General features: G+C 51.1%; 1 protein-coding gene and 1 long non-coding RNA gene across 9 annotated transcripts; one reads left to right on the forward strand and one right to left on the reverse strand.

Moving 5' to 3' along the window:
- Positions 1–5,245: 5,245 nt before the first annotated feature.
- LOC139707293 (uncharacterized) lies at positions 5,246–16,319 on the reverse strand. 2 transcript variants are annotated; one of them, XR_011708948.1, is made up of 4 exons: positions 16,242–16,319; positions 14,606–14,727; positions 10,714–10,763; positions 5,246–5,890 (listed from the first exon to the last, which is right to left on the reverse strand). It is a non-coding gene; the product is annotated as an uncharacterized lncRNA (long non-coding RNA). The 2 variants fall into 2 exon arrangements; XR_011708947.1 differs by lacking the exon at positions 16,242–16,319 and having other exon boundaries at positions 14,606–15,326.
- Sh2d2a (SH2 domain containing 2A) lies at positions 14,773–27,029 on the forward strand. Of its 7 annotated transcripts, XM_071618329.1 has the most exons (11): positions 14,773–14,852; positions 15,422–15,582; positions 16,264–16,448; positions 17,229–17,318; positions 17,505–17,673; positions 17,985–18,061; positions 19,482–19,556; positions 20,563–20,712; positions 20,996–21,283; positions 22,017–22,187; positions 26,123–27,029. In XM_071618329.1, the coding sequence occupies exons 1-11, from the start codon at positions 14,819–14,821 to the stop codon at positions 26,244–26,246; spliced, it is 1,524 nt and encodes a 507-aa protein (XP_071474430.1). In that variant the 5' UTR covers positions 14,773–14,818; the 3' UTR covers positions 26,247–27,029. The 7 variants fall into 7 exon arrangements, with proteins under 7 accessions (XP_071474430.1, XP_027776733.2, XP_027776738.2 ...); XM_027920932.2 differs by lacking the exon at positions 19,482–19,556; XM_027920937.2 differs by lacking the exons at positions 17,985–18,061; positions 19,482–19,556 and having other exon boundaries at positions 20,560–20,712; positions 26,022–26,210.
- The last annotated feature ends 346 nt before the right edge of the window (positions 27,030–27,375 follow it).

Genomic DNA, 27,375 nt, shown 5'->3' on the forward strand with positions numbered 1-27,375 from the left:
AGCTGCACCACAGGGGAGTCAGGGTCCAAGGCTTTTATGTCAATGCCAGGACATCTGAAGGGGAAGAGGTGCAGGACAATGACCGCAAACCTTGGTGAAGCAATGGGAGGGGCAGGTCACAGTTTGGGACAATTTTTTTTTTTTTAAGTGCTGGGGATTGAATGCAGGGCTTCACACGTGCCAAGCACCCTCTTTACCACTGAGCTTCATGCCCTGTCCCTCACTCTTTAGTTTCCTGCATCTGTGTCTCTGGGACCACAGTGCTCAAGCTGCCCCACGCTGCCACCAGTACTGAGCATCCTTGCTTGTGTCCCCCCTTGTCCTGCAACAAGAGAGCGGTCAGGCAGGGTGAGACCATCTCTATGTCAGCAGCTATGCTCTTACCCTGACAGAGTCGGGGTGGGCATCAAGGACCACCTCGGGGAACAGACCCCTCCTCTGCCCTTGCCCAGCATTGGTGACTGAAGCAACAGTGACGCCTAATGGTTGGCAACAGAACTGCAGCTATTGGAGGAAAGAGCTGTGCGCCCCCATCTCTTTTTTCTGTTGCTGGTCTCCCCCCAGACTTTTAGGAGAATGGAAGAGAGGAGATTCCACACAAAAGCCCTGGACCTAACATCCACACACTCACACGGAGCTCACAGACATACTGAACCTGTACACACTGCAGAAGTTGCAGTGAGGTCAAACCCTCCCCCACCAAGTCCCCGACCTCCAGTGCTGGGACTGCATGCTCAGGAACAGCTGGTCACCTGGATGTGCTGGAGGAACTTCAGGAAGGGATTGGAATTTAAAGAAAAGAGGGTTTTAGAAATACCCTGCCTGCTGAGCACAGTGTAATCCCAGCAACTCAGGAGGCTGAGGCAGGAAGATTGCAAGTTTGAGGCCAGCCTGAGCAACTTAACAAGACCCCTGTCTCAAAATAAAAAAATAAAAAAAGGGCTGGAAACGTAGCTCATTGGTATAACTACTGGTAGCTATTGGTATAGCACCCCTGGGTTCAATCCCTAGTACAAAAAAGAAAAAATCCTGGGCTGGGGATATAGCTCAGTTGGTAGAGTGCTAGCCTCACATTCACAAGACCCTGGGTTCAATCCGCAGCACCATAAATAAATAAATAGATAGATAGATAAATAAATAAACAAACAAATAAATAAAAACTAAAATAAAAATCCTACCTGGGTTCTACTCCGAAGATGAGAGATGGCAGCTGGCTCAGAAGGATTTTTGTAGCAGGGTATAGAGAAGCTAGAAGACAAGCCCTGATGCCATCTGTGTCCCAGAAAAGGAGTAGGTTTAAAAGGTAGCAAGAGAGCTGAAGTTTGGACTTCAGGAGGAACTTCCCTACTAATCAAGGAAGGCTTGTGGAGGGAAGACATGCCTTCTCTCCCGGTGACAGCTGGAGACAGATACAGGTTGACCTGGGAAGGAGGGACGGACACCTACCACAGAGGAGGAAGGGTAAATGCATGACCTAAGAGAGAGTCCCGAGCACCCCTCTTTCTTGTGTGTAGTACTGAAAGTCAAACCAAGGGTGCCCTATCCCTGAGCCACATCCCAGCCCTTTTTATTTTACTTTATTTTTAATCTTGAGACAGGTTCTGGCTAAGTTGCCCAGGCCAGCCATGAACTTGTGCTCTTTCTGTCTCAGCCTCCTGAGGCTCTGGGATTTCAGGCAGGCACCACCACTCCAGGCCAGAAGCCAGTTATTGGCCCCTCTGCCCAACTGGGACAGAACTCAAATAAATAGGTGCTGGGGTTGTGGCTCTGAGGGAGGGGGCTTCCTTGGCATGTGTGAGGGACTGCGTCGATTCTCAGCACCACGTATAAATAAACAAATAAATAAATACCCTGCAGCTAGACAGAAGGTAGAAGATGGGGGTGGAGACAGAGGAGCATAAAGAATGTTATAGAGAATTCCATGTCTTGGAACTGTCACTGTGTCCCTGGGACAGGTCCCCACCACCCAGGCAGAAGGGTACTGGGGATTATAGATCCCATGTCCCATCCCTTCCAATCTCAGGAACAACCGATGTGTCTTTGTAGGAGGATGGAGGACAGATGCTTGGGGAGAGAAGTCCAGGGACCTGGGGGAGGGGCAGAGGAAGTCCGAGATCAGGACAGCTGACCCCTGAGCCAGGCTTCAGTAGGGGCAAGCCCCAGCGAGGTGTCCATAGCTCCTCTTCCTCTAGCCTCTAGGCAAATGGCTGCAGCCAAGGTGGCTCCCGGATATCACTGCGTGGGAAGAAGAGCAGGATACGAGGAGCTGAGCACAATGGGGCCTGCCTGCCATCCGAGCAAGAGAGGCTGAGGCAGGAGTACAGCCAGCCTCAGCAACTTAGCGAGGCTCTAAGCAACTTAGCGAGACCCTGTCTCAAAATGAAAAGGCCGGGAGACGTAGCTCCGTGGCAGCTCAGACATAGCCCTGGGTTCAATATCCAAGACCAAAAAAAGAAAAAAGTGGGTTCCAGGGAGAGGAGAGCAGCAGCCCACGCCTGTTCTTGGCGAGGTCTCTTACCCCCCCAATAACGCTGTGTTTCCTCCAAGTCCTGGGAGTCTTGGGCGGCAAGGCACCAGACCTTAGAAGCCCAGTCAGGGGCAATCCTGAAGAAACTGTGAACCTTCCCCTTGGCCTAAGGTCAACATCTGTGGACATTCCTCCCCTCCGAGTGTTTTGCCTTCTTCTCCAACTTTCTCTTGGGAGCTAAGGACAATAAGGATCTTAGTACACGGCCACTGTTTTAGTAGCTTTTTTTTTTTTTTGCTGCTGTGATTAAAAGACCCAACAAGAACAGTTTTATTGGAGGAAAAATTTATTTGGGGGCTCACAGGTTCAGAGGTCTCAGTCTATACCATAGACAGCCAGCTCCATTTCTCACGGCTCAAGATGACAGAACAACATGGCGGAAGAGTGTGGCAGAGGGAAGCAGCTCTCATGATGATCAGGAAGCAGAGAGAAAGACCCCACTTGCCAGATACAAACGTGTACCCCAAAGCCACGCCCCCAATTCCTCACCTCCTCCAGCCTCACCCCACCACTCAACGAATTCCATCAGGGAATTAATTCACTGACTGGGTGAAGGCTCTCATAACCCAATCATTTGTCCTCTGAACTTTCTGCATCATCTCACACATGAGCTTTTGGGGGACACCTCACACCCAGACCCTAACGACCATCAACCCACAGCCGAGGTCTTCCACCTTTCAGTCAGGAGTTCCTACAAAACCCCAGGGCAACACTGCCTGCCCCTGGGATGGAGGGGCATTTAGGGTCCCCCCAACCCTGCAAGGTTGATAGGCTGATGCCGGCACCGCATCAACCCCTTATTTCTCCTTAGGGGTCAGGGGCCTGAACACTGAGTCATTTCCAGGTCATCCACCATGAAATTGAGCCATTCTGGGTCACTAGTGAGTGACCAGTAGGGTGACATCGTCCCTGTCTGAAGAGGGTAGAAGAAGTGGCATTGAATATACACCAAATCAGGAATCCAGGTGGGTGGGCAGGGGATGGATTCAGACCGAGATGCCTGGAGAGCCCTAGTGCAGTCAGGTCAGGGGGTTCCTGGTGAGCCCAGGTTCACGGGAGCAGAGGTCATGTCCTCACCTACATCTGATGCCTGGCAGAAGCAAAATTCTTCAAAGGGGCCACAAGGCTGAGTGCTGATGTTCTTGCTGTTTTTTTAAGTCCACCCTCCCCCTTTTCCCACTGATGTTCTTGCTATTAAAAGGGGGCCCAGGCAAGTGAGGGGACACACCCCTGTAATCCCAGCTACACAGGAGGCTGAGGCGGGAAGAACACAAGTTCAAGGCCAGCCTGGGCAACTTAAAGAGACCTGGACAACTTAAAGAGACCCTGTCTCAAAACAAAAAATGAAAAGGGTTGGGGATATAGCTCCATAGTAAAGCACTTGCCTAGAATGCATGAGGCCCAGGTTCAATCCCCAGTACCACTCACACAAAGTAAGAGAGGCCTGGCTGGGCACGGTGGCACACACCTCTAATCCCAGCAGCTTGGGAGTCCAAGACAGGAGGATCGTGAGTTCAAAGCCAGCCTCAGCAACGACAAAGCACTAAGCAACTCAGTGAGACCCTGTCTCTAAATAAATACAAAATAGGGCTGGGGATGTGGCTCAGTGGTCGAGTGTCCCTGAGTTCAATCCCTGGAGGAGGAGGAGGAGGAAGAGGAGGAGGAGGAGGAGGAGGAGAAAGGTCCAAAGGGCCACGAAGCAAGTTTCACAGGGTCTCTGATGAGGAGGTGGGTGAGCACTGGGCCTGCTTATCTGGAGTCCCCTAACTCTGAGATATTTGCCAGAAGATCCAGCCCTGCCCAGGAGCTTTGCTGACTGCGTAGGTAGTCTCACCTGCTTCCACATGCCCTTCTCTGCACCCTGGGGATCACAGAGCATCTAAAGAGTTTGTTCTCCCCAACTCAGTGGAAGAGGAGCCCGAGGGATAGGGCAGGAGGGAGGCACTGGCAGGATCAAGATGGAGACGGAAGTCTTACGACCAGGGGGTGCACAAGCTAACCTGGGGCACCTGGCATCCCTTCCTGGCTCGCTCCCCACCTCCCTTCCCCCGCAGCTCTTCAAGCACAAAGTGGTTCTCAGGATGATGGAGAGAAGAGAGGGGGAAGCAGGCAGTGTGGATGAGGAAGAGAGACCCCCAGAGGGGCAGGAAGAGGACACCCAGGACCTCTGACCTCCCTGCCCCTTCAACCTGTGTGGGTCTGGCCCCCAGCACTTCCTGGGCTTGGAAACAAGAAGAGTGACTTTCTATGTGGTCATTTCTGGGGATGGGGGTCCCCTCCCGAAGGAGCAGAGGCACACTCAGGACTCCCCTCCCCTCAGGGTGTGTCCGGCTGTGTCCTTGCACAGGACTGGATGGGAGGAGGGAGGAGGCAGAGATGCAGGGAGAAGGATGGAGCAGGCTGAGAAGACGGGGGGGCATCCCCAAGATAATCTGAGGCTCTAAAGAAGGGTCTGCAAGAAAAGGAGACAGAAAAGGGATAGGGGTTGACAGCTGTGTCAACACAGGAAGTGGAGCTGGAGAAGGGGCCCTCCCACCCTCCAGCTCTGCAAATGGCAGCTGAGCAGACGTCAACTGCTGCTGAAGCAGGATGGATGGAGGTGGGATAGTAGAAAGACTTCCACAGGGTGGGAGGCCCAGCTGTGAAGGGGCACAGTGGCCTCTTTTGAAAGCAGAAGTTTCTAAAGGGGAGACCTCCATGCAGGAAGGCCAAGGCTGAAATGAGATAATGGATACCAAGTGCTTGGTAAGCGAAGGCGCACTGTACGAATTATTGTCGTCGTTATCTATTTGTGATATCATTTAAAAAGATGCTGCCAAAGTCCATTCGGAGACCTGAGGCGAGGGCCAGGATGAACTGCAGAGTGAAAAAGGGGCTGCAGATATTATAAGTGATGCCATTATTTTTTACATTGACAGGTTCAAACTCAGAACAGTGTCCACAGTTGTGAATATATACCTGGGTGATGGGATTGTGAATGATTTATCTCTTCTTTTTGCTTACCTGTATTTTCTCTTTGTTTTTTAACAACATACATTATTTATAGAGTGAAAAACAAGAAGTCTTTTTTTCTTCTTTTTGCGGTACCCGGGCCTCTCACATGCTAGCCAAACCTGTGCAACGCTGAGCGACATCCCAGCTCTACAGGTTTTCTTTCTAAAAGGTCAAGCTCCTGCCCAAAGGGTAAGAGTGAGTGGCTCAGGATGGCTGGGGACAGAGCCTGCAGGGCTCCTGATCGTGCACCGCAGGGCTCTCTCAGGTACTCCAACGACCGATTTCCTCAGTGTTTTCTCATGGGCCAGAATCCGTTTTCTTAAATTCAGGAGTGGCCATATGTTTTTGTAACCCCATGGTGTTTTCCCGCTGGGGAGACCAAAAACAGGTGGAAGTAAAGAAAAGCAAACAGTTTTCAGAGATTCCCAGCAATTCTAGGCTCACCCCCAAGGAGGCTAACAGCTGTCGCACCTTTAGGGTCAACAAAATGTGAGGGAGGTGCTTCCCAATCTATAGGATCAGCTGCCACATAAAATGGCTGCACTTCATTTCTTTCTTTTTTTTTTTTTTTTTTAGACAAATGCTCTTTTTTAATATATATTTTATTATTTTATTTTTATGTGGTGCTACGGATTAAACCCAGTGCCTCACCCATGGTAGGTGAGCACTCTACCTCTGAGCCACAATCCCAGCCCCTCATTTATTTCCTAGTATTTTGTATAAAGGATTGAACTCGGGGGTACTTAACCACTGATCCACATCCCCAGCTCTTTTTTTGTATTTTATTTAGGGACAGGGTCTCACTGAGTTGCTTAGGGCCTTGCTAAGTTCCTGTGGCTGGCTTTGAACTCTCAATCCTCTCTGCCTCAGCCCCCAGAGCTGCTGGGATTACAGGTGTATGCCATTGCCCCAGGCTATTATTTATCATTTATTTATTTTTTATTGTTTGTAGTTCTAGGGATTGAATCCAGGGCCTTGTAGGCTACGATAGGCAAGCTATCTATTCTACCTTCTTTTGTTTTTTTGAGCTAAGTTGCTGAGGCTGGTCTCAAACGTGAGATCCTCCTGCCTTGGCCCCCCAAGTCTCTGGGATTCTAGGTGTGTGACACCATGCCTGGTGACATACACTTTAATACACCTAACAGTCAGGTAGGCTTCATTATATTGGTGACACTTAACAGATGAGAAAACTGGGCCTTAGGAAGTGAAGTAACTTGCCAAAATTCCCACAACTAATAAAGAGTGGGGACTTAAAGTCAGGTCTGTCCACACTCTTTTACATTATATCACACTGAGATGAAAATTTAAGAATAAAGAGAGAGAACTGAGTTTCTAACAGATAAAGTGTCCCTTGGAATAGGGAATGAGCGGCTGTGGACAACTCATGAGCCAGACAATGGAGCCCTAGGGACTAAAATGTATGAGTGCACTAAACAGCCCATAAATTATTTTGTGACTTTCCTCTTCCCTTACAAGTTTTCTGGAATGTAGTAAAGCAGAAACAAGACCTCAACAGAGAGAGACCATTTATACTTAATGAAGCTAGAGATAAACATTTGATTGGATCAAAGGATGAACCCATCCCCAACATTGCCAAAAAAAAAAAAAAAAGCAAGAGGCATTAAAAAGTTAATATGCAGGGCTGGGGGCATAGCTCAGTTGGTAGAGGGCTTGCCTCACATGCACAAGGCCCTGGGTTCAATCCCCAGCTCCAAAAACAAAAGAAAAGTTAATATGCAATGAGTCTTTCTTTTCACCCAGATGAAAACTCAAAAACAAAAATAGGAAGCTAAGTTTTTGCTGACTTTTGCATGTCTAGCCCAGCATGCTCAGAGCGGTGTAGGTGCAGCATCCACGGTGACCAGACACAAGAGAGCACAAGGCAGGGCTCTGATTCTGTAGTTGCCTAGAGCCTTTCAGAGAAAAGGCATTATGGGTAATCTAAAGTATCACTGCTCCTTTCAGTAGTTTATGGAGTGTTATGATCATTCATGAGGCTGGCAAAACACCTTCTGCTACACACACACACACACACACACACACACACACACACACAAGCTCTAGTTCTGCAATTGAGTTCATGTTTGGGTTAAAACTGCTGCAAAATATACATTACTGAATGGGTAGAGTTTGAGCTGATAGTTAGGAAATTGTCCGGGATTCTTGTTTCTTAGAGCTTGAAACTAGTCTTTCCAGGGAAATTCCCCACAGGGTTCTTTCGTTCTAGTAATGGTTAAAGGTCTGAAAGTCCTGCTCCGTTTCCGTCCTCCTCAGGTGTCTCTAACATGAAATCATTCCATGGAAAAGCAGCTACTTGGTGCCCATCCATCTTTAGGGAGTTGTGTTCCTAACTCCTTGGCTGCTGTATTGACTGGTGGTTGAGATCCCAAGTTCTGAAGCCAGATGACCTGGCTCTAACCTCTACTTCCTGCCTGTGTGACCTTGGGCAAGTTGCTTAATCTCCCTAAGACTCAGATTCCCTGTCTGGAAAGCTGGGAGATTAATAATGGCATCTCTAGCCATGTGTGGTGATGCATACCTATAATCTCAGAGACTCAGGAGGCTAAGGCATGAGGATGGCAAGTTCAAGTCCAGCCTCCACAGCTTGGTGAGATCCTATCTCAAAACAAACAAACAAAAAGGATTGGGGATGTAGCTAAGTGGTAAAGTGCCCCCAACTTCAATCCCCAATAATGAAAATAACAATGGCACAACTGTCCTGTCGTGGGCCTGTCATAAGGGTACATTCATAGCACAGAGCTTGCCAATGGCAAACACGCAGGGCAGGAGGCCAGGATCTCTCTCCATCTACCATAATGCAGAAGTCCCACGCTGGAAGCTCCAGGTTCACTGTGTGACTGTCACTAAGTCTCTTGACCTTGATCTCAGTTTCCTCACCTCTATAATAGTGCCAGGTAATAAGGTAAAGCCAGGCCCTGACAGCTATTTATCAAATAATAACTGATTGTACAAGGCAATCGTGGGCTATTGTTATGGTATGGACTCAGAGATCAGGAGGGTAAAAATACAAATAACAACTTATCAGATGGAACTGGAGACTGTCATGCTAAGTGAAATAACACCCCAAAAAACAAAGGGCAAAGGTTCTCTCTGACATGTGGATGCTAACCCACAATAGGGAGCAGTGGTGGATAGAGTTCATTGGACTAAACAGAGGGGAATGAAAGGAAGGGAGGGGGATGGGAATAGGAAAAACAGTCGATTGAGTCGGATGTCACTTTTCTGTGTCCATACATGAATATACCGCAGTGTAACTCCCCATCGTGTACAACCCCAAGAATGGGAAGTTATACTCTATATAATATGTCAGAATACATTCTATTGTCATGAATAACTAAAAAGAACAAATAAAAAATTTTAAAAACTCAACAATTTTTCTCCCTGAAAGCAAAACAGGGTAGAGACACAAAGTGAAGGAAGTTCTCATGAGCTCCTGCCTGTGCTATCCTTGGCATATTGAACACACATCTCTGATTCCCTTTGCCACCTTCTTTCCAAAAGTCCTGGCTTGGAGCTTACTACAAAGGACAAGATGTTGCACCTTGCATTTCCTAGCATAAAGAAGCAAGCCTTGATGTGGCCTCTTTGATCCTGGAGACAATGTAAGGTGTGTTTAAGAATATAGCTTCAGGGCTGGGGATGTGGCTCAAGCTGTAGCTCGCTTGCCTGGCATGCATGGGGCCCGGGTTCAATCCTCAGCACCACATACAAACAAAGATGTTGTGTCAGTGGCGTTTGCCTGTAATCCCAGCAGCTCGAGAAACTGAGGCAGGAGGATCGCAAGTTCAAAGCCAGCCTCAGCAAAAGCCAGGCACAAGCAACTCAGTGAGACCCTGTCTCCAAATAAAACACAAAATAGGGCTGGGAATGTGGCTTAGTGGTCGAGTGCCCCTGAGTTCAATCTCCAGTATCCAAAAAAAAAAAAAAAGACTATAGTTTCAGAGCTGGGATTGTGGCTCAGAGGTAGAGAGCTTGCCTAGCAGGTGTGAGACATTGGGTTTGATCCCCAGCACCACATTAAAAGGAAAAACTAAATAAAATAAATGTGTCCATCTACAACTAAAAGTATTTTTTTTAAAAAAGAATATCTTCAACCCAGTATTTGGGTGACCAGAAAGTTGCCAGTTCAAGTGCTCCCAGAGCAGGTTCAGGGAGTATCCATACTGCCCTGCCTCTCAGGCCATGGGTACTGGAAATATCTGCAGTGGACACGGGTGCTGTGTTGGCAAACCTCAATTAAGAATTGCAGTCATACCCTAGGATTCTGGAACAAAGTCATGTTCTCTCTAACAAAGAACCACGCTCTCAAAAACAGCTCCTGTTTTGCCCTGACAGGGACTGAATGCCTGACCAGTGAGCACCAAGTAGCCATTCAACGGAAGCTACCCATCCTAAGCCAAGTGTTGTAAGAGCCACTTGAGTCATATGTTGGAGTTGAAAAGCAGTAACCAGTATGTGATGGAAATGGCCCTTTGGACTGGGTTGAGCTGGTCCAGAATGCAGACATCGACTGCATGAGCAGGGTGGCTCAGGCCACCTGCCTGAACTGCACTACTGCTTCTTCTTCAGTCAACACTTAGGTTATCCCGGGGTGGGGAACTCACCACCTGAGTGATGTACCTCACACCAGAAGCAGTACGGCCCCAGTCAATGTGTCCCTGAAGGACAGTGATAAAGGGAAATCCCACTAGGAATCAGAGTTATGAGCATAGTGTGCTGTAGGGAGTGACCATCTGGAATAAAGATATACATGGACTATTTTCCAATAGTCCCATGGAAAATGACCAGTCATTGGTCAGGACCTTGGGAGGAAAACATCTTGTACCCAGGGACTCTCTGGGCATCTATCAGTACTGTCACGTCTAGAGATGGTTGGTAATGGGTAGCTACAACAATCAACAGGGCAGGGCATGGTGAGACCCTGTCTCAAAACAACAAACAAAAAAAGGAGGGCTGGGGATGTGGCTCAAGCGGTAGCGCACTCGCCTGGCATGCGCAGGGCATTGGATTCGATCCTCAGCACCACATAAAAATAAAATAAAGATGTGTGTCCACCGAAAACTAAAAAATAAATATTAAAAAATTTTCTCTCTCTCGCTTTAAAAAAAAAAAAAAAGGATTGGAGATGTAGGGTCTATACCTTTTGGAAATGAAGGTCTGGATCAACCTACCTGGATTGTCTTCCAGACCAGATGAAGTGCTAACTGGAGGTGGGGGGTGTCTAGAATGTAGGTGGAGAAAGGAAAAGATGAATATCAATTAGCGCTTCTGGCCCAGTTACAACTATGAGGATTAGGCTTTTATCCCACTAATCTTTTTGCCTTAGTCTTTGAGAAAAACACTTGGCCATCCATCATCTTGAAGGAAACCCATGACTAACTGGGTAATACAGCTCCCTTCTTGGGGGATAAATTAAGAATTAGAGCTGAGCGTGGGGGCACGTGCCTGTAATCCTATGACTCGGGAAGCTGAGGCAGGAGGGTCGCGAGTTCAAAGCCAGCCTCAGCAACTTGGTGAAGCCCTAAGCAATTCAGTGAGAACTTGTCTCTAAATAAAGTATATAAAAGGGCTATCCTGATACCAAAAAAAAAAAAAAAAAAAAAGAATTAGTAATGTCTTTGTACAGAACAAATTTAAGCCTAATACTGTGGCATGGGAACTGGATAGAATGAGAGGGTTCAAGGTAGGCCCTTGTTGAATGCAACATTCGTATATTCCCCTTAGGATCTTTTTTGTTTGTTTTGTTTTGCAGTATCGGGGATTGAGCCCAGGGGAGCCCTACCACTGAGCTATATCCTCTACATCTTCAGCCCTTGGTGTTTTTTTATTTTTGAGACAGGGTCTTTGTAAATCGCCTAGGCTGACCTCAAACTTGCAATTCTCCTGCCTCAGCCTCCCAAGTAACTGGGATTACAGGTGTGCCCCACCACACCCAGCTAGAATCTCTTTATTTAAAAAAAATATATATTTATTTTTTAGTTTTAGGTGGACACAATATCTTCATTTTATTTTTATGTGGTGCTGAGGATCAAACCAAATACCTTATGAGTCTTAGGCGAGCACTCTACCACTTGAGCCACAACCTCAGTCCCAGCTAGAATCTCTTAATTGATTATATCCAAAAGGGATGCTCCAAAATCACTGTCACCTTTATTAGAGTCTCACTCCTTTTTTGGGGGGGGGCGTGGGTACCAGGGATTGAACTCAGGGGTACTCGACCACTGAGCCACGTCCACAGCCCTATTTTGTATTTTATTTAGAGACAGGGTCTTACAGAGTTGCTTAGCGCCCCACTTTTGCTGAGGCTTTGAACTCAAGATCCTCCTGTCTCAGCGTCCTGAGCTGCTGGGATTATAGGGGTGCAACACCATGTCTGGCCCCCACTTCTTTTTTTTTTATAGCTAAATCTGAATGGAGTCCAAGTTGAACTCTTCAGAAGGTATGGTTTTCACAGCCCACGGGTTGAGCCCATCTCTGAGTCACCCCTCCATTTCTGATTAATACAAACACCACTTCCTGGGCGATGGGATCTGGTTTCCTGAGTGGATGCTTAGGAATGCGGAGGACACAGCCTCAGAGGTCGGTTCCTATGGGATAACCTTGACCAATGGGAGAGGAGAGCAGAAAGGAACTGAGCAGATAAACTCCGCCCCCTTTCTCCTTTCTGTGGACTACTCTGAGGTGTGACTGCACTTTGCCCTCCGAGAAAAATCATCTTTACCAAGTGAAAGTGCCTGTCACACACCTAACTACTGCTCTTTGCAGCTCAAGGTTCTGCAGCAGTGTGTGTGTGTGTGTGTGTGTGTGTGTGTGTGTGTGTGTGGTGCTGGGCCTTGAACATGCCAGGCAAGACCCTTCCCATTGGCCTATTTGGGGTACTTTCCCTTTTCTCACTCTCATCACTCTGAGCTTGGCTCCTCTTCCAGAAACATCTGTCCCCACTCTTCAACTGGACTGATTCTCCACCACTCAGCTCCATTTCCTCTTCTGACATCCCAACCCCCTACATACGTGTGTAATGTGCATGTGCACGCACACACAGCCCAGGCTAAATCAGGGGCCTCTGAAGGTGGCCTCCTCTAGCATAAACCCACATCATTAATCTGCCACAGCTTTTTGGGAGGTGTTATCAGGGATTGAAACCAGAGACACATAACCACCAAGCCACACCCCCAGCCCTTTTCATATTTTATTTAGAGACAGCGTCTCGCTGAGTTGCTTAGGGCCTTGCTCAGTGGCTAAGGCTGGGTTTGGACTCTCAATCCTCCTCCCTCAGCCTCCCAGGCGGGGAATTTTAGGGGTGCGGGGATTACAGGTATGCACCACCACGACTGGCTCAGTTTGCCACACCTTTTAATAAGTGTCTGTCCATCTCCCCGACCTGACGTCTTGAGACAAGGTCCTTTTTCCTCTCTGGGTGGCTGACCCCAAGAACAGTGTGTGAACCTTTGGCCTAAATCATAGTGGAGTTAGTTAGAGAAAGCGTAGTTTCTAGTCCCAGCTTCTGAGACACTGAAAGACCCTGGCCAAGGTTTAATTTCTCTGAGCTTCAGTTTGCACTCCTGGGAGATGGGAATCATGTTTCCTGTCTCCTGCTCAGTTTGTAAAAATCAAATGGAAGAGGGACTGGGGTTGTGGCTCAGTGGTAGACAGCTCACCTCACAAGTGCGAGGCCCTGGGTTTGATACTCAGCACCACACAGATAAATAAAATAAAGACATTGTGTTCAACTATAACTAAAACACAAATGTTTTTTAAAAATCAAATGGGTGAAAAATGGGATTGGTGTCCTGCTCTGGAAGGAGGTATTGAAAGTCTAAGACATCAGCACTAATATCATCATTATCTTGTACAGGGGATTGAATCCAGTACCTAGCACTGAGCTATATCCCCAGCCCTTTTTTATTACTATTATGATTTTATTTTATCTATTTTTTTAAACATTTTTTCTAGTTGCAGTTGGACACAATATCCTTATTTTATTTATTTATTTTTATGTGGTGCTAAGGATCGAACCCAGGGCTTCGCACATGCTAGGCGAGCACTCTACCGCTGAGCCACAACCCCAGCCCTGATTTTATTTGATTTTTAATACTGGGATTGAACCCAGGGGTGCTTAACCACTGCTCTATTATATCCCAGACCTTTTTACTTTTTATTTTGAGATAGAGTCTCATTAAGTTGCTTAGGTTCTCATTAAGTTGCTGAGGTTGGCCTTAAATTTTCAATACTCCTACTTCAGCCTCCCAAGTTGCTGGGATTGCAGGCATGCGTCACCACACCCAGATCTGTTATGTTTTATTTTGAGACAAGTTTTCACTAAGTTTCCCAGGCTGGTCTAGAACTTATGATCCTCCTGCCCCGACCTCCTAAGCCACTGGGATTACAAACATGCGCTACCACACTGGGGTACACTTCAGATTTTGAATCCAGAGTTTTCATGCTTAGGAAAGGAAATCTTTCTACCTTTCTCCCTTTCCAGTGCTGGGGATTGAACCCAGGGTTAATTGACCTGCTACTGAGCTGCACTTTCAGGCCTTGGGAAATAAAATGATAACGCTGTGGGCAGGTGGTACATGATTGTAGTTCCAGCTGCTCTGGAGGCTGAGGCAGGAGGATGGCTTGAACCAAGGCTTGAGCCCAGAAACTTCAGCACAGATATTATTGATGACAACTGCAAATATTGTTGATATTAATAGTGACCTACTTGTAGGAATTCTCCTTCCTTCCTCTAAGATGGCCTGGTTTTGCTCTGATTCACCTCCATTATCTGCTCAAGGATGGAAGCCAGACCCCCTTCTCCCTAAATCCTTGTCTCACAGATTTCATATGACCTCAAAAAGTTCCTCCAGAAGTCTGACTAACATCCTTCCTATTGCCACCATCCCCTCCCTTCTCGTATCTCCTCAAAGCATAATCTTGAGTGTGAATCTCTAAGCAGTTCTGAGCACCTTAGAGATCTTATTTGGAGGTAAAGGAGCAGAGAAAGAATCAGAATAGATGAAGGTCAAATAGCAGGAAGGACCTCCCAACACCTAAACACCGAATGACATAAATACTCACCACCACAACACCTTCAACTGCCTGGCTTCCGGGGTGGGACAATGATCTTTCGGCTTTCCATGACGTGGGGATTCTGCTGGGGCTAAGTCTGTGGGTGAAGCGACACTTCCTGTCCCTGGGGGCTGGGTAAGAGGGGAGCTGCTGAGTGTGCATACCTGTTGAGAGCACAGACACACGCCCTGCTCTGGGGCCCTGCTCTGGGGCCCTGCTCCCATGGAGATGCCCCTGGCCCAGATATGCCCCCCAGGTAGGTGTGAAGTTTCAGAATGTGGGTGGGAGGGGACACCAAGACCCCCACCACTCCTGCTGCCCTGGGTCTGAGCTCCCACCTCCGGGGTGAGGGGCCCACACCAAGCCACAACTGGCAGGCAGATTGGCCAAGTGCCCGCCACTCCTGCTCCCTCTGGGGTCCCTGTCTACTCAAGCCCAGAAGACAAAGGTGTCACGGTGGGCTGAGGCTTCTTAGGAGAAAGGAGACACTGGGAGGATGGGGTGGCAGGCAGAGGCTCCTGGTCCCAAGAGGGGCCTGGCCTGGAGCCCTCCTCTCCGTGAGACCCCCAGGCCTCATTCCCAGCCTCTCCTTCCTGGCACCCCACTTGCCCTCTGGCTGCACCAGCTCCTCTGAGACACCTTGGCAGCTTATTCCCGGCCCGAGGAATCCCCGCTGCTGTCCCTCTGGCATTTCTCTTGTCATGACGGTGCTGTCCTGTTGCACAGGTCCCTGGCCAGAGGCCTTGGAGTCACTCTAAGCCTGGGCGGAAGGGGATAGAGGCAGCTCCTTTCTGAGGAACCCAGCAGCCTTCTTTGTGCCAACAGGGAGTTATGAAGCGCCTGCCCCAACCTTCAGCACTTTCCAGACCATGGACTTGACCCGCAAGAGATGCCCGAGCTCGGGCTTGCTCCAGGAGCCCCGACCACAGGCCTTGAAGGCCGAGGAGCCCCCGCCCAGCTCGGGGACGCTGGCTGTCCACGCTGCGGTGAGTGGGAATGTGGGGGGTGGAGAGAACCCTCTCATCGGCTCCCACCTCCCAAGGGTGAGGATGTGCGCCTGGCAAAGGTTGCCACGAGAGTGGGCAGGGATGAATGATCGGGGGCTGCCAACGGGGCGGGAGCCCCCAGTGGGGCAAGGAGATGGGCAGTCCCTCCTTCCTGGCTGAGTTGCCTGCTCACCCCTCGCTGCTCCTCTGCCCCTGGGAAGCTCAGGCTGGGTCCACAGGCAGGCCACCAGGTTACCGTGCACAGAGTCCCAGAAGAGACACCTCATCTTGTGCCTTCCTCTGCTCAGTGCATCCCCGCCCCCACCTCAGCCCTTCTCACCACCCAGACATGAAGTTGCCTGGGAGCCAGCCGGGCCCTTCCTGCTGTGTCCTCTGGAGTGACTTCCTGCCTTTCACCTGGAAGAGCCTGCTGCCTCTCTCCCCACTATTTAACAGCTCACTATGGCTGGATTAAAGGCAGGACCCAGGGGAAGGGGGAGGAGGGTCTCTGGAAACGAAACAGCTGGAGCTGAAGAAGCGATTTAAGCTGTAACCTTGGGAAGGACTTTCTGGTCAATTCTACCCTAAAATAGGAGCAGCTGAAGGTGAGGGTAACAAGGTGGTGGCTAGGAATCAGGTGGGAGAAGCCCCCTAATCACCTCCCTGAACTCTTCTCTCCAGGCATCTCCCTGGACCCCAGAGACTGCTTCTGTCCCAGGGAATACTGAGAAGGCTGAAGAGGTGCCCGGGGAAGATGGCCTGTCCCTGCAGGCGGAGATCCTTGCTTGGTTCCAGAAGACCCAGGCTCACTGGCTCCTGCAGCAAGGGACAGCACCAGCCTGGTTCCATGGCTTCATCACCCGGAGGTGAGTCACCGAGGGCAGCAGCGGCAGGTCCCAGGTCCTGCAGTCAGTCAGTGTGGAAGCACAGGCCAATAATCCCAGCTCCTGAGGAGGCTGAGGCAGGAGGATCACAAGCTAAAGGCCAACTGGGCAACTTAGTGAGATACTGTCTCAAAATAAAAAATAAAAAGGACTGGGGATGAAGCTCAGTGGTAGAGCACCTCTAGGTTCAATCCCCAATGCCTCAGGGAAAGAAAAAGTTGATTGAAGCTGACTCCAGACTCCAACTCCTAGAGTTTCCCAGACCTTTCACTGAAACCTCTCTCCGGAGGGAGACCACTGGAGAGGCAGGCTCAGGCCCAGCCCTGTGTGTGCCTCTTTCTCCTCTCTAGGTTGCCTTAACCTCCCGTCTCCGATCTCTAGTCCTCAGATTTTCTGCCTCTCTCCCTCCCTCCATCTCTCTCTCTGGCTCTCTCCTGCCCACACTCCTACTTGCAGAGCCCCCTCCTCCATTTCTCAGCCTGTGATCTCTGAGCTCTAGAAGTTAATTCTATCCCTGTTACTGCAGCTGCTGCCCTGGTAGGATGCAGGGTGTCCGGAGGTGGGGGGGGGTCTTGTTCCTGGCCACACCCAGTCCCCCCCCCTCCCCCCCCCGCAGTTAAGAGCCGCGACCCATCCTCCCTCTGCCCACCCTCCCGCATGCTTGCTTGGGAGGTGGGGATCCATCCCCACGAGAATCACGGGGGCAGAGAGAGGCCAGAAAGATCAGGCCCAGGTCCCGCCACTTCTCTGCATCACCCTCAGGGAGGCCGAGAGGTTGCTGGGGCCCCAGCCTCAGGGATGCTACTTGGTGCGGTTCAGCGAGAGCGCCGTGACCTTCGTGCTGACCTACAGGTGAGGGCGGGGCTTCGGGCTAATCACCTGGCGCGACTGGGCTGACTCGCCTCTCCCCCGGGGGCTCCCGCTCCTCCCTCTGATGGCTCAGGGCAGAGACCCTGGAGCTGGGAGGTAGGGGTCCCGGCTGGTGGCCCTGGCCAGGGAGAGGCAATGGCGAATCTGATCCTGATTGGCGCCCTCCAGGAGCCGGACTTGCTGCCGCCACTTCCTGCTGGCCCAGCTCAGGGACGGGCGCCACGTGGTGCTGGGCGAGGACAGCGCCCACGCGCAGCTGCAGGACCTGCTGCGGCACTACACCGAGTGTCCGCTCAGCCCCTACGGGGAGACACTCACCCGGCCGCTCGCCCGCCAGGTATGCCCAGAGCCCCGGGGGACTCGGGCCAGCACCTGTTCACCCGAGTCCAGGCCCATAACCCAGCACCAGGCACTTTCTCAGCCCGACCACATGACCCATTCCTGACGTCCTCACCCACATCTTCCAGAAAAATGAGTGCTGGGGGAGGAAGGAGCCCTTGGGAGACCCCAACAGCCCCCCAGGCAGAGGCCCCCAGGCACACGGTCTTTTTCTTTATTTCTTTACTGGGGATTGAACCTAGGGGCCCTTTACCACTAAGCTACATCCCCATCCTCCCCTTCCCCGCCCCCCCCCTTTTGTTGAGACAGGGCCTGCTGACTTTGCCCAGGCTACCCTTCAACTGGTCATCCTCCTGCCTCAGCCTCCTGAGCTGCTGGGATTACAGGCATGTACCACCTCCCCAGCCCAGTCCTTTGTTTTTTAAGTTAAGAGACATTTACTCAGTACCTAAAGCTACCTACCAGGTACTGGAAGGCCCTGGGAATAGATTCATGGACAAGACAGGCGAGTTTTACACTTGCAAACCTTACTTTTCAGCAGGAAAGACAGACAAGTGATAGGGATCCAGTATGGAGATTGTGGTGCCAGGAGAATATGGGAGTGTCATTTCACCTAACAGGCGCAGAGCCAGGGATTGCCTCTCTTAAAAGGTTCAGTCTGTTTTGAGAGACCACTGTGTGCCCGACATCCTTCTGGGCATTGGGGAGACAGAAGTGAACAACACTGACCAAAATATCACAGCCTCAAGAGGGTTACATTCTAGTACAAGGAGACAGACAGTAAGTAAATAATAGAAATAACAAATAGTACGCAGTGCCGGGCATGGTGGTAATCCCAGCGGCTGGGGAGGCTGAGGCACGAAGATTGCAAATTCAAGGCCAGCTTCAGCAACTTAGCAAGGCTGTGTCTCAAAATAAAAAATAAACAGGGCTGGGGATGCGTCTCAGGAGTTAAATGCCGCTGAGTTATATTCTCAGTACCCCCCCCCCCACAAAAAAATAGTACTTGATTATGTCTCACAGTAAGTAAGCATCAAGAAGAAAACCCAACACCATACACAGTGGTGCGTGCCTATAATCCCAACAGTTTGGGAGGCTGACATGGGAAGATTTCAAGTTCAAGTCCAGCTTCAGCAACTTAACAAGACCCTGTCTCAAAAAAATAAAAAGGGCTGGAGATGTAGCTCATTGGTAGAGCACCCCGGGGTTCAATCTCTAGTACTGAAAGGGAGAGAGGAAGAGAAAGAATATATAAATTGACCACTGGATTTACCAAAGGAAGTCACTGGTGACCAACAGGAAGTTTCATGGAGTTTGATTTGGTTCAGTGCCTTTGAGAGGAATAGGCAGGGGAGAACCCCAAGATTCTCAAGCAGCTGTAGCAGGATATAGGAAAGTCTCGGGGAGAAGGGAAGCTGGATGGAGCTGAGAAAGCTGAAGGCATGCAGTCGGGGACTGAGGTCTAAGCCAAGGTCACACAGGGTCTTGCCACTCAAGCTCTCAGGAGTTTGGTTTATCCTGGGCAACAGGCAACCCTGCAGGGTTGTTAGGGAGTTTGGGTAAGGAGACACAGAACAGGTTGGGAGGGCAAGAGGAGGCAGGGAGAGATGAAGAAGTCTGAATGAGGGTGGTGGCTGCAGGCTTGAGACGAGTGGGCAGATGAGAAAGATGTAGGCATTGGACTAGGCAGATGGGTATTGGATTTGATGTGGGGGGACAGTGGGTGTTGAGGCTGACCCTAAGGTGCTATTTGGGCAGCAAAGTAGCATTGCCACTTTTTTTTTTAATTTTTTTTTTTTTTTTTAGTTGTAGTTGGACACAATACCTTTATTTATTTTTATGTGGTGCTGAGAATCAAACCCAGCGCCTCGCACATGCTAGGTGAGTGCTCTACCACTGAGCCACAACCCCAGCCCCTGTGTTGCCACTTTTATTTATGAAAGAATTCCAAGAGAGGAGAGCGTGAGGACAAGGAGAAAGAGGATTATGATTTGGATCCAGGAAGACCGAAGTGGATTGCAGGAGCACAAGAAAGTCCCTGTGGCTTTAGCTTACCAGGAGCAGAGGGCACGCGGAGAACATTCATGAAGCTAGGGTTAATGCAGAGCTAAAAGCACCTACCATGGGATGTGACCTTCCCACTGTGAGGCTCATCTCTCTTCAGGCAGTCTTTGCCCCTAAAAATTTAGCTTATATCTCCATAAATTAAGCTTATTGCTCATGCAGAAATTAAACACAGACACAGCTGTCATGGAGATCCATTCCCATCCTGACTTTTCTAAAGCCATGCCAGGCACAGTAGTGTGTGCCAGTAATCCCAGCGACTGGGGAGGCTGAGGCAGGAGAATCACAAGGTCAAGGCCAACGTGGACAACTTAGCAAAACCTGTTTCAAAATAAAAAACTAAAAAAGAGCTGGGGCCAGGCATGGTAGTGCTTGCCTATAATCCCAGTCTCTCCAGAGACTGAAGAAAGAGTATTGACAGTTCAAGACCAGCCTCAGCAACTTAGTGAGGCCCTTAGCAATTTAGTGAGACCCTGTCTCAAAATGAAAACCCAGTACCACAAAACCAAGACTTCACATTCTTGTATTTGACAACCACAGGCACAAATGAAGATTGGCCTGGTCCCATGTTCCAGATGAAATTAAGTTTGATGTGTACACAGCCTATGACCAGAGTTTGTCCCCCTCCATCTGACCCCTAGCCTCCTTGCCATGTCCATCCCCTCTTCCTCACCCAGAGAACCCAGCCCAGGCCAAATTTCTATGTCTCTTTCCTCTCCTGTCCTCCTCTTGGACCAGATTGCTTGGTCCTTCTGAATCACCTGCCCACTGGCACCTGTCCCCTCCCGCATCAAGTCCCTCAGCCCTGCTTATTCCCCAGCAGACTCCTGAGCCCGCAGGGCTGTCCCTCAGGACTGAAGAGTCAGACTCTGGAAGCCACAGTCAGAACCCAAGCCCCCAGCACAACCCAGACATGCAACAGGGGCAGGCTCCAGCCCTACCGCACAAAGAGGGGGCCTGGGAGCCCAAGGAGGTACCGCTTTGAGCCACAGGACCAGCAGGAGACAGCGAGGCCTGAGAGAGGGCGGAGCCAGCAGGAGAGGGGTGGAGCCACGGGGAGGAGCCAGCAGGAGAGGGTGGGGCCACGGGGAGGGGCCAGAAGGAGGGGTGGAGCCACAGGGAGGAGCCAGTAGGAGAGGGGTGAGCCATGGGGAGGAGCCATGGGGAGGAGGAGGAGGGGCCTAGAGGGTAGGAGAGCCGGGCTGGTGGCAGCTGCGCCCACCGACCTTCCTCCCTGGCCTCGTCTTCCCTCCTAGCCCACTCAGCCGCCCAGGACCAAGCCTCCCGTCCCCGCCAAACCTCAACTGCCCCCGGAACTCTACACGAGCCCCGCCCCGCGACCCCGCCCAGTCCCACCCCCCAAACCCACCCACCCCATCTACCAAGAGCCCGAGGAACCCATCGCCTTCTACGCCATGGGCCGGGGCAGCCCTGGGGAGGCCCCCAGCAACATCTATGCCGAGGTGGAAGGTCTGTCAGCGACGGCGTCCGCTGGGCACCGCGTCCTCCGCAAGTGCCTATCCAGGCCTGTCCCAGGAGGCCAGGTAAATGAGGGTGCAGGGAGAAGGAGTCCAAGAAGGACTTCCCGCACCATAGTTTGAGGAGGATGGAGAAGGTATTCAGAGTGGGTGCTGGGCGAGGTCTTTACCCCCGGCGAGGGGGAGGGACACAAAGGTCCAGACTGCCTGACCCCTTTTCCCAGCCCCAAACTAGCGCCTCTCCTCTTCCGGGGTCAGCGCTCCAGTCCTGTGTGTCATCTCAGATGCGTTCAGGGGAGGGGCACACGCACTCCTGCCTCCCTCTTCCATCCTCCCACGCCGTCCTCCCACTGATGAGTTCAAGTCCCTGTCTAGGTTACCTATTGTCACATAATGTGTTAGACCCACTGGCCAGGACCACCTTCTCCCTCTGTCTCCATCTCCCTCCTTGCTCACCATCCCTCCCTGCTGGAGCCACAGACTCCCCCTCAGCCCTTGTGCCTGCCCACGCCCACACCCCCCCACACACACTCCTGCCAGGAGCTGATGTCGCCAGTCCATGTCACTATCCAAACTTCTCTGTGGTCTGGTTCACTCTCCAGTGTCCCACAAACTCCACACTGCCAATCCTTGGCCCTCAAATTGTTTCCTTCTGTGTTCCATATCCTGCTTGCTAAATGAATGAGAGGATTTTAGATTCTCCCTCTGGAGGGCAAGTCTGTTAAGCCCAGATGACTTTGCCCTTGAGACTGCATCTAGGCCTAAGATGTGTGACCTAGGACTGTCCTTCTCTCTGCAGAATCCAGGTGGTCCACAGAGGCACTCTGAGAATTCTGGGGCTGGACAAGGCCCTCCCCTGCCTCAGCAGCCTCCACTCCCCTGGAGGCACACCCTTCCCCACAACCTCTCTAGACAGGTGCTTCAGGACTGAGGACAGGCATGGCTCCCCGTTGGGCCTCCTCTATAAGTGGTAAGTCTGAGCTGGTTGGGGGAAAACTTGGGACATCAGGTCCAGAGACCTTCACACACACATGCTGGGTGTCCTTCTCAGGAAATGTGGATGGTATATAAAGGTGATCAAAACTGGAAAGAACCTCAGCCTTCATCTATTGCAAGGATGGCAAAGAGGTGTCATCTTGCATGCCAACTCCAATCCGTTGGTCGTGGCTGCCTAGCGAGCTGCATTGGAAAGGATGCTAAGGTCATACCTGAACTCAGCAGAAAGGAGCACCATGATTGATTAGTGATGTCTGCTACTGATGCTGGAGGGAGGAGGAGCAGTGTTTCATCTGCCCTTACTGATCAAGTCCAGCTCCCTCCTGTGCAGATAAGGAAGCAAAGCCAGAGAGGGATAGTGACTGGGTCAAGGTCAAGGACTAAAACACAGGTTTCCTGACTTCCTTGTTCAGAGTCTATTCCTTACCCCCTATCCTCTAACTCTCTCCATAGGAAACATCAGAGACTTCCTCAGATAGGAAACCTGGCTGCTTTTCCAGACTTCTGCCACGTCGGGGTCTGAGTGCTGGGTTCCTCTCCTGGATCCTGACTTAGCCCTGTCCCCTGACAGGTCTGCCCTCTCACACACACAATTAAAAAAAAAAAAAAAACCTGGACTTCAGAGGAGCAAATGTGGAATCTGCCTCCTCCTCTTAGCACACACTGACTGCTGAGAGTCCCCAGAAATCCAGTGGCTTGATGCTTGGTGATCCTCTAAGACAGCAAAGTAGTGTGCTACCAGGGCCCTCTGGCTCCTGCTGCCCTGGTTTCTCCTCCTGGAGTCTAATTTCCTTGGCCCTCTGGGCCTTTGAGTCTGGGCCCCAGTCCAATGCTGCTGTTGTCTGAGGAATGGTTTGGTGAGAACAGATGTTAGAACTTGTTTGTTGATTCTTGTCTGGCTAATAAATCATCGCCAACAACCTCCCCCCACAGGGATCCAAGTTCTCCAGGCTCCTTCTCTCTCTCTCTCTCTCTCTCTCTCTTTTGTTGTGGCTGAACTGCCAATGCTGCGGGGACAGAGGGATCTAGGAGTTGAAAGACACCTGGGCAAGAGCATGAGGTCTGCTGGCTGTGGGTGGGAGACCCCACCCCAGGGCACAGGCGGCAGGCCTCTCTCTGCAAAGTATCCCTGCCCAAAGTAGTGGGTGGGGGACTGAGTCCGAAGGGCTGGGGGAGTGAGGAAGCTGCATGAACTAGCCAGTGCCAGTAAAGATAGAGGTGCAAAGCCAGGTGCAGTGGCACATGCCTGTAATCCCTGCTATTCAGAAGGCTTGAGGCAGGAGGATTGCAAATTCAGGGCCAGTCTCAGCAATTTAGGGAAACCCTTACCAACTTAGTGAGACCCTGACTCCAAATAAAAAATACTGGAGATAGGGGCTGGGGCTATAGCTCAGTTGGTAGAGTGCTTGCCTTGCATGCACAAGGCCCTGGGTTCCATCCCCAGCACCATCAAAAAAAAAAAAATGCTGGAGATATAACTCAGTGGTAAAGTGTTCTGCTGGATTGAGTCGCGTGCGCGCGCGCACACACACACACACACACACAGAGAAATGAGCAGGGATGGGAGTGACTGAAGGGTAGCCCCTTCACCTCCTTCCTAGACCCTGTGCAAAGCTTGGGACTGGGGAGGAGGAAGGTGCCTTTTAAGCCTCTGTGTATGTGCCGTGAACCCCTGAAATGGCTCCAGGGCATTTCTGTCTCCTGAGCCTCCTGGGTTTGGGCCCTTTGCCTCACTCAGGACCCCACTCCCTCCCCGGCTCCTTTTGTGAGCTTCTTTGTCCAGACCTACTTCAGGGCTAGCAAAGCTCCACTGGGGCTCCAACCACCTATAAGCATCTGCCCTGGGTTTCAGTTTTGTCTTGGCTTTCTGAGGAAGGGCTGTTTGTTCAGGATGGTCCCCAGGTCCCCCTGGGGTCGGGGTTATGCTGGGCCCCTCCCCTCCGCACTGCCTGTTCTCACACACTGTCTCTGCAGTCGTGCCTGTCAGGGTCCCACTTCCTGCCAGGGTGCAGAGCAAGAGGATGAGGTCTGATGGCTGTGGGTGGGAGACCCCAGGGCACAGTGACTCTGCAGCCCCCTTTCCCCGGCTACCTTCCCTAGGCCTGGGCACTGCTGCCACACCACCCCCAGCCTGGCCCGGGCGCCAGCTCCAGTGACTAGCCAGTTCCCTCCTTTCCACTCCAGCGCGAATCAGCTGAAGGAGAAACAGGAATGCTGAGTCAACAGTTGGGGTTCCACTTCCTTTGTCTGTAGGTCTGAACCCCTCCTGAGCGAAAGGAGGAGGGGCGTGGGGAGCAGATGGCTCTGCTGAGATGGGTAGGAGGCTGAAAGTGCAAGAAAGCTCTCAGGGTAGACTCAAGGAGTGGCCTCCTGGCTGATTCCTTGTGGAAGGAGGAGGAGGCAGAAAAGAGTGGCTGTTTTTTGGTTTTTTGAAACTGGGAATTTAATCCAGGGGAGCCTTACCACTGAGCTACATCTCCAGCCCTTTTATATATATATATATATGTATGTATATATATATGTATTTTTAGAGTGAGTCTCACTAAGTTGCTCAGGGCCTCACTAAATTGCTGAGGCTGGCTTTGAACTTGCAATCCTCCTGCCTCAGCCTCCAAAACTCCTAGGATTACAAGCATTCGCCATCACACCCAGCCCTTTTTTATAATTTTGAGACAAAGCTTTGCTGAGGCTGACCTCATACTTGGGATCCTCCTGTCTCAACCTCTGGGATTACAGGTGTGTGTCAGTGGTTCTGGGGATGGGGGTTAAGAGGTCAGTGGTCCTGAGGATTGAACCCAGGGCCTCTCACACTTGTTAGGCAAGGCAGGGTCAGAAAACAAAGACTTCCCCAGACTTCAGGATATAACGAATGGGCAGGTGTGGGTGGGATAGGAAAACCCAGCGGCCCTCTTGATATTTCTACGAGGCGAGCATGGTGGGACCTCGGATGGCCTCCTTTTCCCTTCCACGGTGAGGGGTGGCAGGAGAATGCAGACAATGAGGAGTCATCAGAAGCCTGTTGGGGTGCTGTGCTAACCAGCTGTGCAGCCTTAGGCCCTTGTTCGGTACTACTGTCACCACTTCTTGTGAAACGGAGACCATGCAAGCGAAAGGATCTGAAGCGGGCCTGCTAGGCACAGAGGAACTTCAGGGAGCCTTCAAGATGGGAGTTTGGGTGCAACCAGAGAGGAAGTGGAGCTCTAGAGATGGGAGGTGACAGAGCTGGAGGCAGTCGGGCCCAGTGCCCAGATTCTGTCATCCCAGACCAGCATTCTGATAGCATAAGGTGCCTTGCAGGCAGCAGGACAAGGTCCGAGTCCTAGAGGGCTCCAGCAGCAGCCAGGCCTGCAGACCACGGTGGTGAACAACTCTCCCCACCGCTGACTCTAACCCTGCCTTTCCTACCAAGCTGAGGCCTGGGTTGCAGTGAGACCTCAGGATGAAGGTGAGGAACTTGCACAGGAAAAGGGAACCAGGATGATTATGCTGAGCAGGTTCCTGTGTCCCCAGTCAGACACCACTAATGCTAGGAGGGGGAGGGCACCTCTAAGCTGACTCAATCTTCCCAGGGCCATTACGTCCCTCCTGCCTCACAGGACCTATGTGACTCGGCCCACTCCTAGATCGGCAGGAGAGCCTCTCACCCCCAGAGCACGTGGAAGTCCTTGCTGTGAGCCAAGTTCATTGTTCCCACTGCCTAGTCCAGTTTTTGGCCCCTTCAGCACCATGGTTGACGGTGATGGCCCTCATTATCTTCTTCCCGCTCCCTTCTCCCCAGGTGCCCCTTTCATTCCATCTTTTCCTTTAGTTAATGCAGAATGCTTCCTAAGGCCGCCTGGACCTCTGGGGGTCGCTGGCAGACGGGAACTGAGAAACGGAACTTGTAAACTCAGCTGTCCCCTTCCGCAGCACTTCACATTCTGCTCAGCAGGCAGCTGGGGTGAAGACCTGGCTGGGTCCCTGCCCAGGAGCCAGCAACACGGAAACACCCTCCACAGGACAACGTTGCTGTCCCCACCATGTGCAAGGCTGATCCTTAGACCTCAGCTTCCCAGTCAACGCAGCACTGCTTGCTCGGCTCTGCCCTGGTCCCCCCAACAGCTTCCAGGACCACATGGACCCACTCCTGACCAAGACCCTCAGTCCTTCCTCCTCCAGCCCTGTGGCTGATGCTGCCAAGACAGTTTATCCAAGATCAGTCCTATTGCTCCTTATCTCTCCCTCACCCGTCTCCTCTTTCCCACTATCAGAACCTCCAGAAGGCCTGCGATGGAGTCTGTTCACCTTCTACACTGCTAGCATTTGTTTGTGACCAGAAAATTACAACCACTAAATAAAATGCCATCTTTGGTAGGACAAAAAAGCGGCTTTGAAAATATATACGTAAGACTTCTTGAGAAATGAAGGTGAGGAGGAATGTAGCTCAGCAGCAGAGCGCTGGCCTAGCATATGTGAGACCACGATTTCAATCCCTAGGACCACCAAAAACTCAGAGTGGAAGGCAAGAAGCCCCTTAAGAGTGAACTGGTCTGATTCTGCCCATCCCCAAAAGACACTGGGACTTTCTCTTCCCATGTCCCTCCATCCCAGCCCAAAGAACATTTCCTGCCACATCGTGGAGCAGCCCCTAAAATAAGTTAAACTTTTGGGGGGCTGGGGTATGGCTCAGTGGTAAAGCACTTGCCTCCCATGTGTTAAGGCACTGGGTTCGACCCTCAACACCACATAAAAGTAGATCAACAAAGATGCTGCTTCCATGTACAACTAAAAATACTAAATAAAATAAAAGAAGTTAGACTTCTGAATCCCAGGAGCACCTCAGCCTCCTGTGCTCTGCTGCGCCACCTCACCCACCTTTGACACCTAGCAGGGGCGGATCTCAGCCTGGCCCCAGCTCCTCTGTGGACAGTGGGCATGTGTTGAGGGCTGATGCTCCTAGCTGAAGGCTGGCTGGATTCAAAGATTTGGACAAGTACAGCCTGAGTGTCCCTGTGGGACGCAGGAGCCCTGTCTGGCTCCTACCCGAAGTAGGTCAGATTTCAGATAAGCGGGTGGTTTTCCTGTAAGTGACGGAACCCTCCAGTGTGCTTAATGAGAAACAGCCTCCTCAACTTACCCCAGCGCACACACCAGAAGCACGAGATGCCACCCTCTGCCTCCCC

Source organism: Marmota flaviventris, chromosome 10, assembly GCF_047511675.1.
Source record: "Marmota flaviventris isolate mMarFla1 chromosome 10, mMarFla1.hap1, whole genome shotgun sequence".
NCBI classification, from domain to species: Eukaryota; Metazoa; Chordata; class Mammalia; order Rodentia; family Sciuridae; genus Marmota; species Marmota flaviventris.

What these genes read in the sequence shown, in the direction of transcription:
- Sh2d2a (XM_071618329.1), top strand. Translation starts at nt 14,819, where the DNA reads ATGGAGATGCCCCTGGCCCAGATATGCCCCCCAG. An exon ending in GGCCCAGATATGCCCCCCAG is followed by an intron (nt 14,853 to 15,421) that starts GTAGGTGTGAAG and finishes TTGTGCCAACAG; the next exon opens with GGAGTTATGAAGCGCCTGCC. An exon ending in CATGGCTTCATCACCCGGAG is followed by an intron (nt 16,449 to 17,228) that starts GTGAGTCACCGA and finishes CATCACCCTCAG; the next exon opens with GGAGGCCGAGAGGTTGCTGG.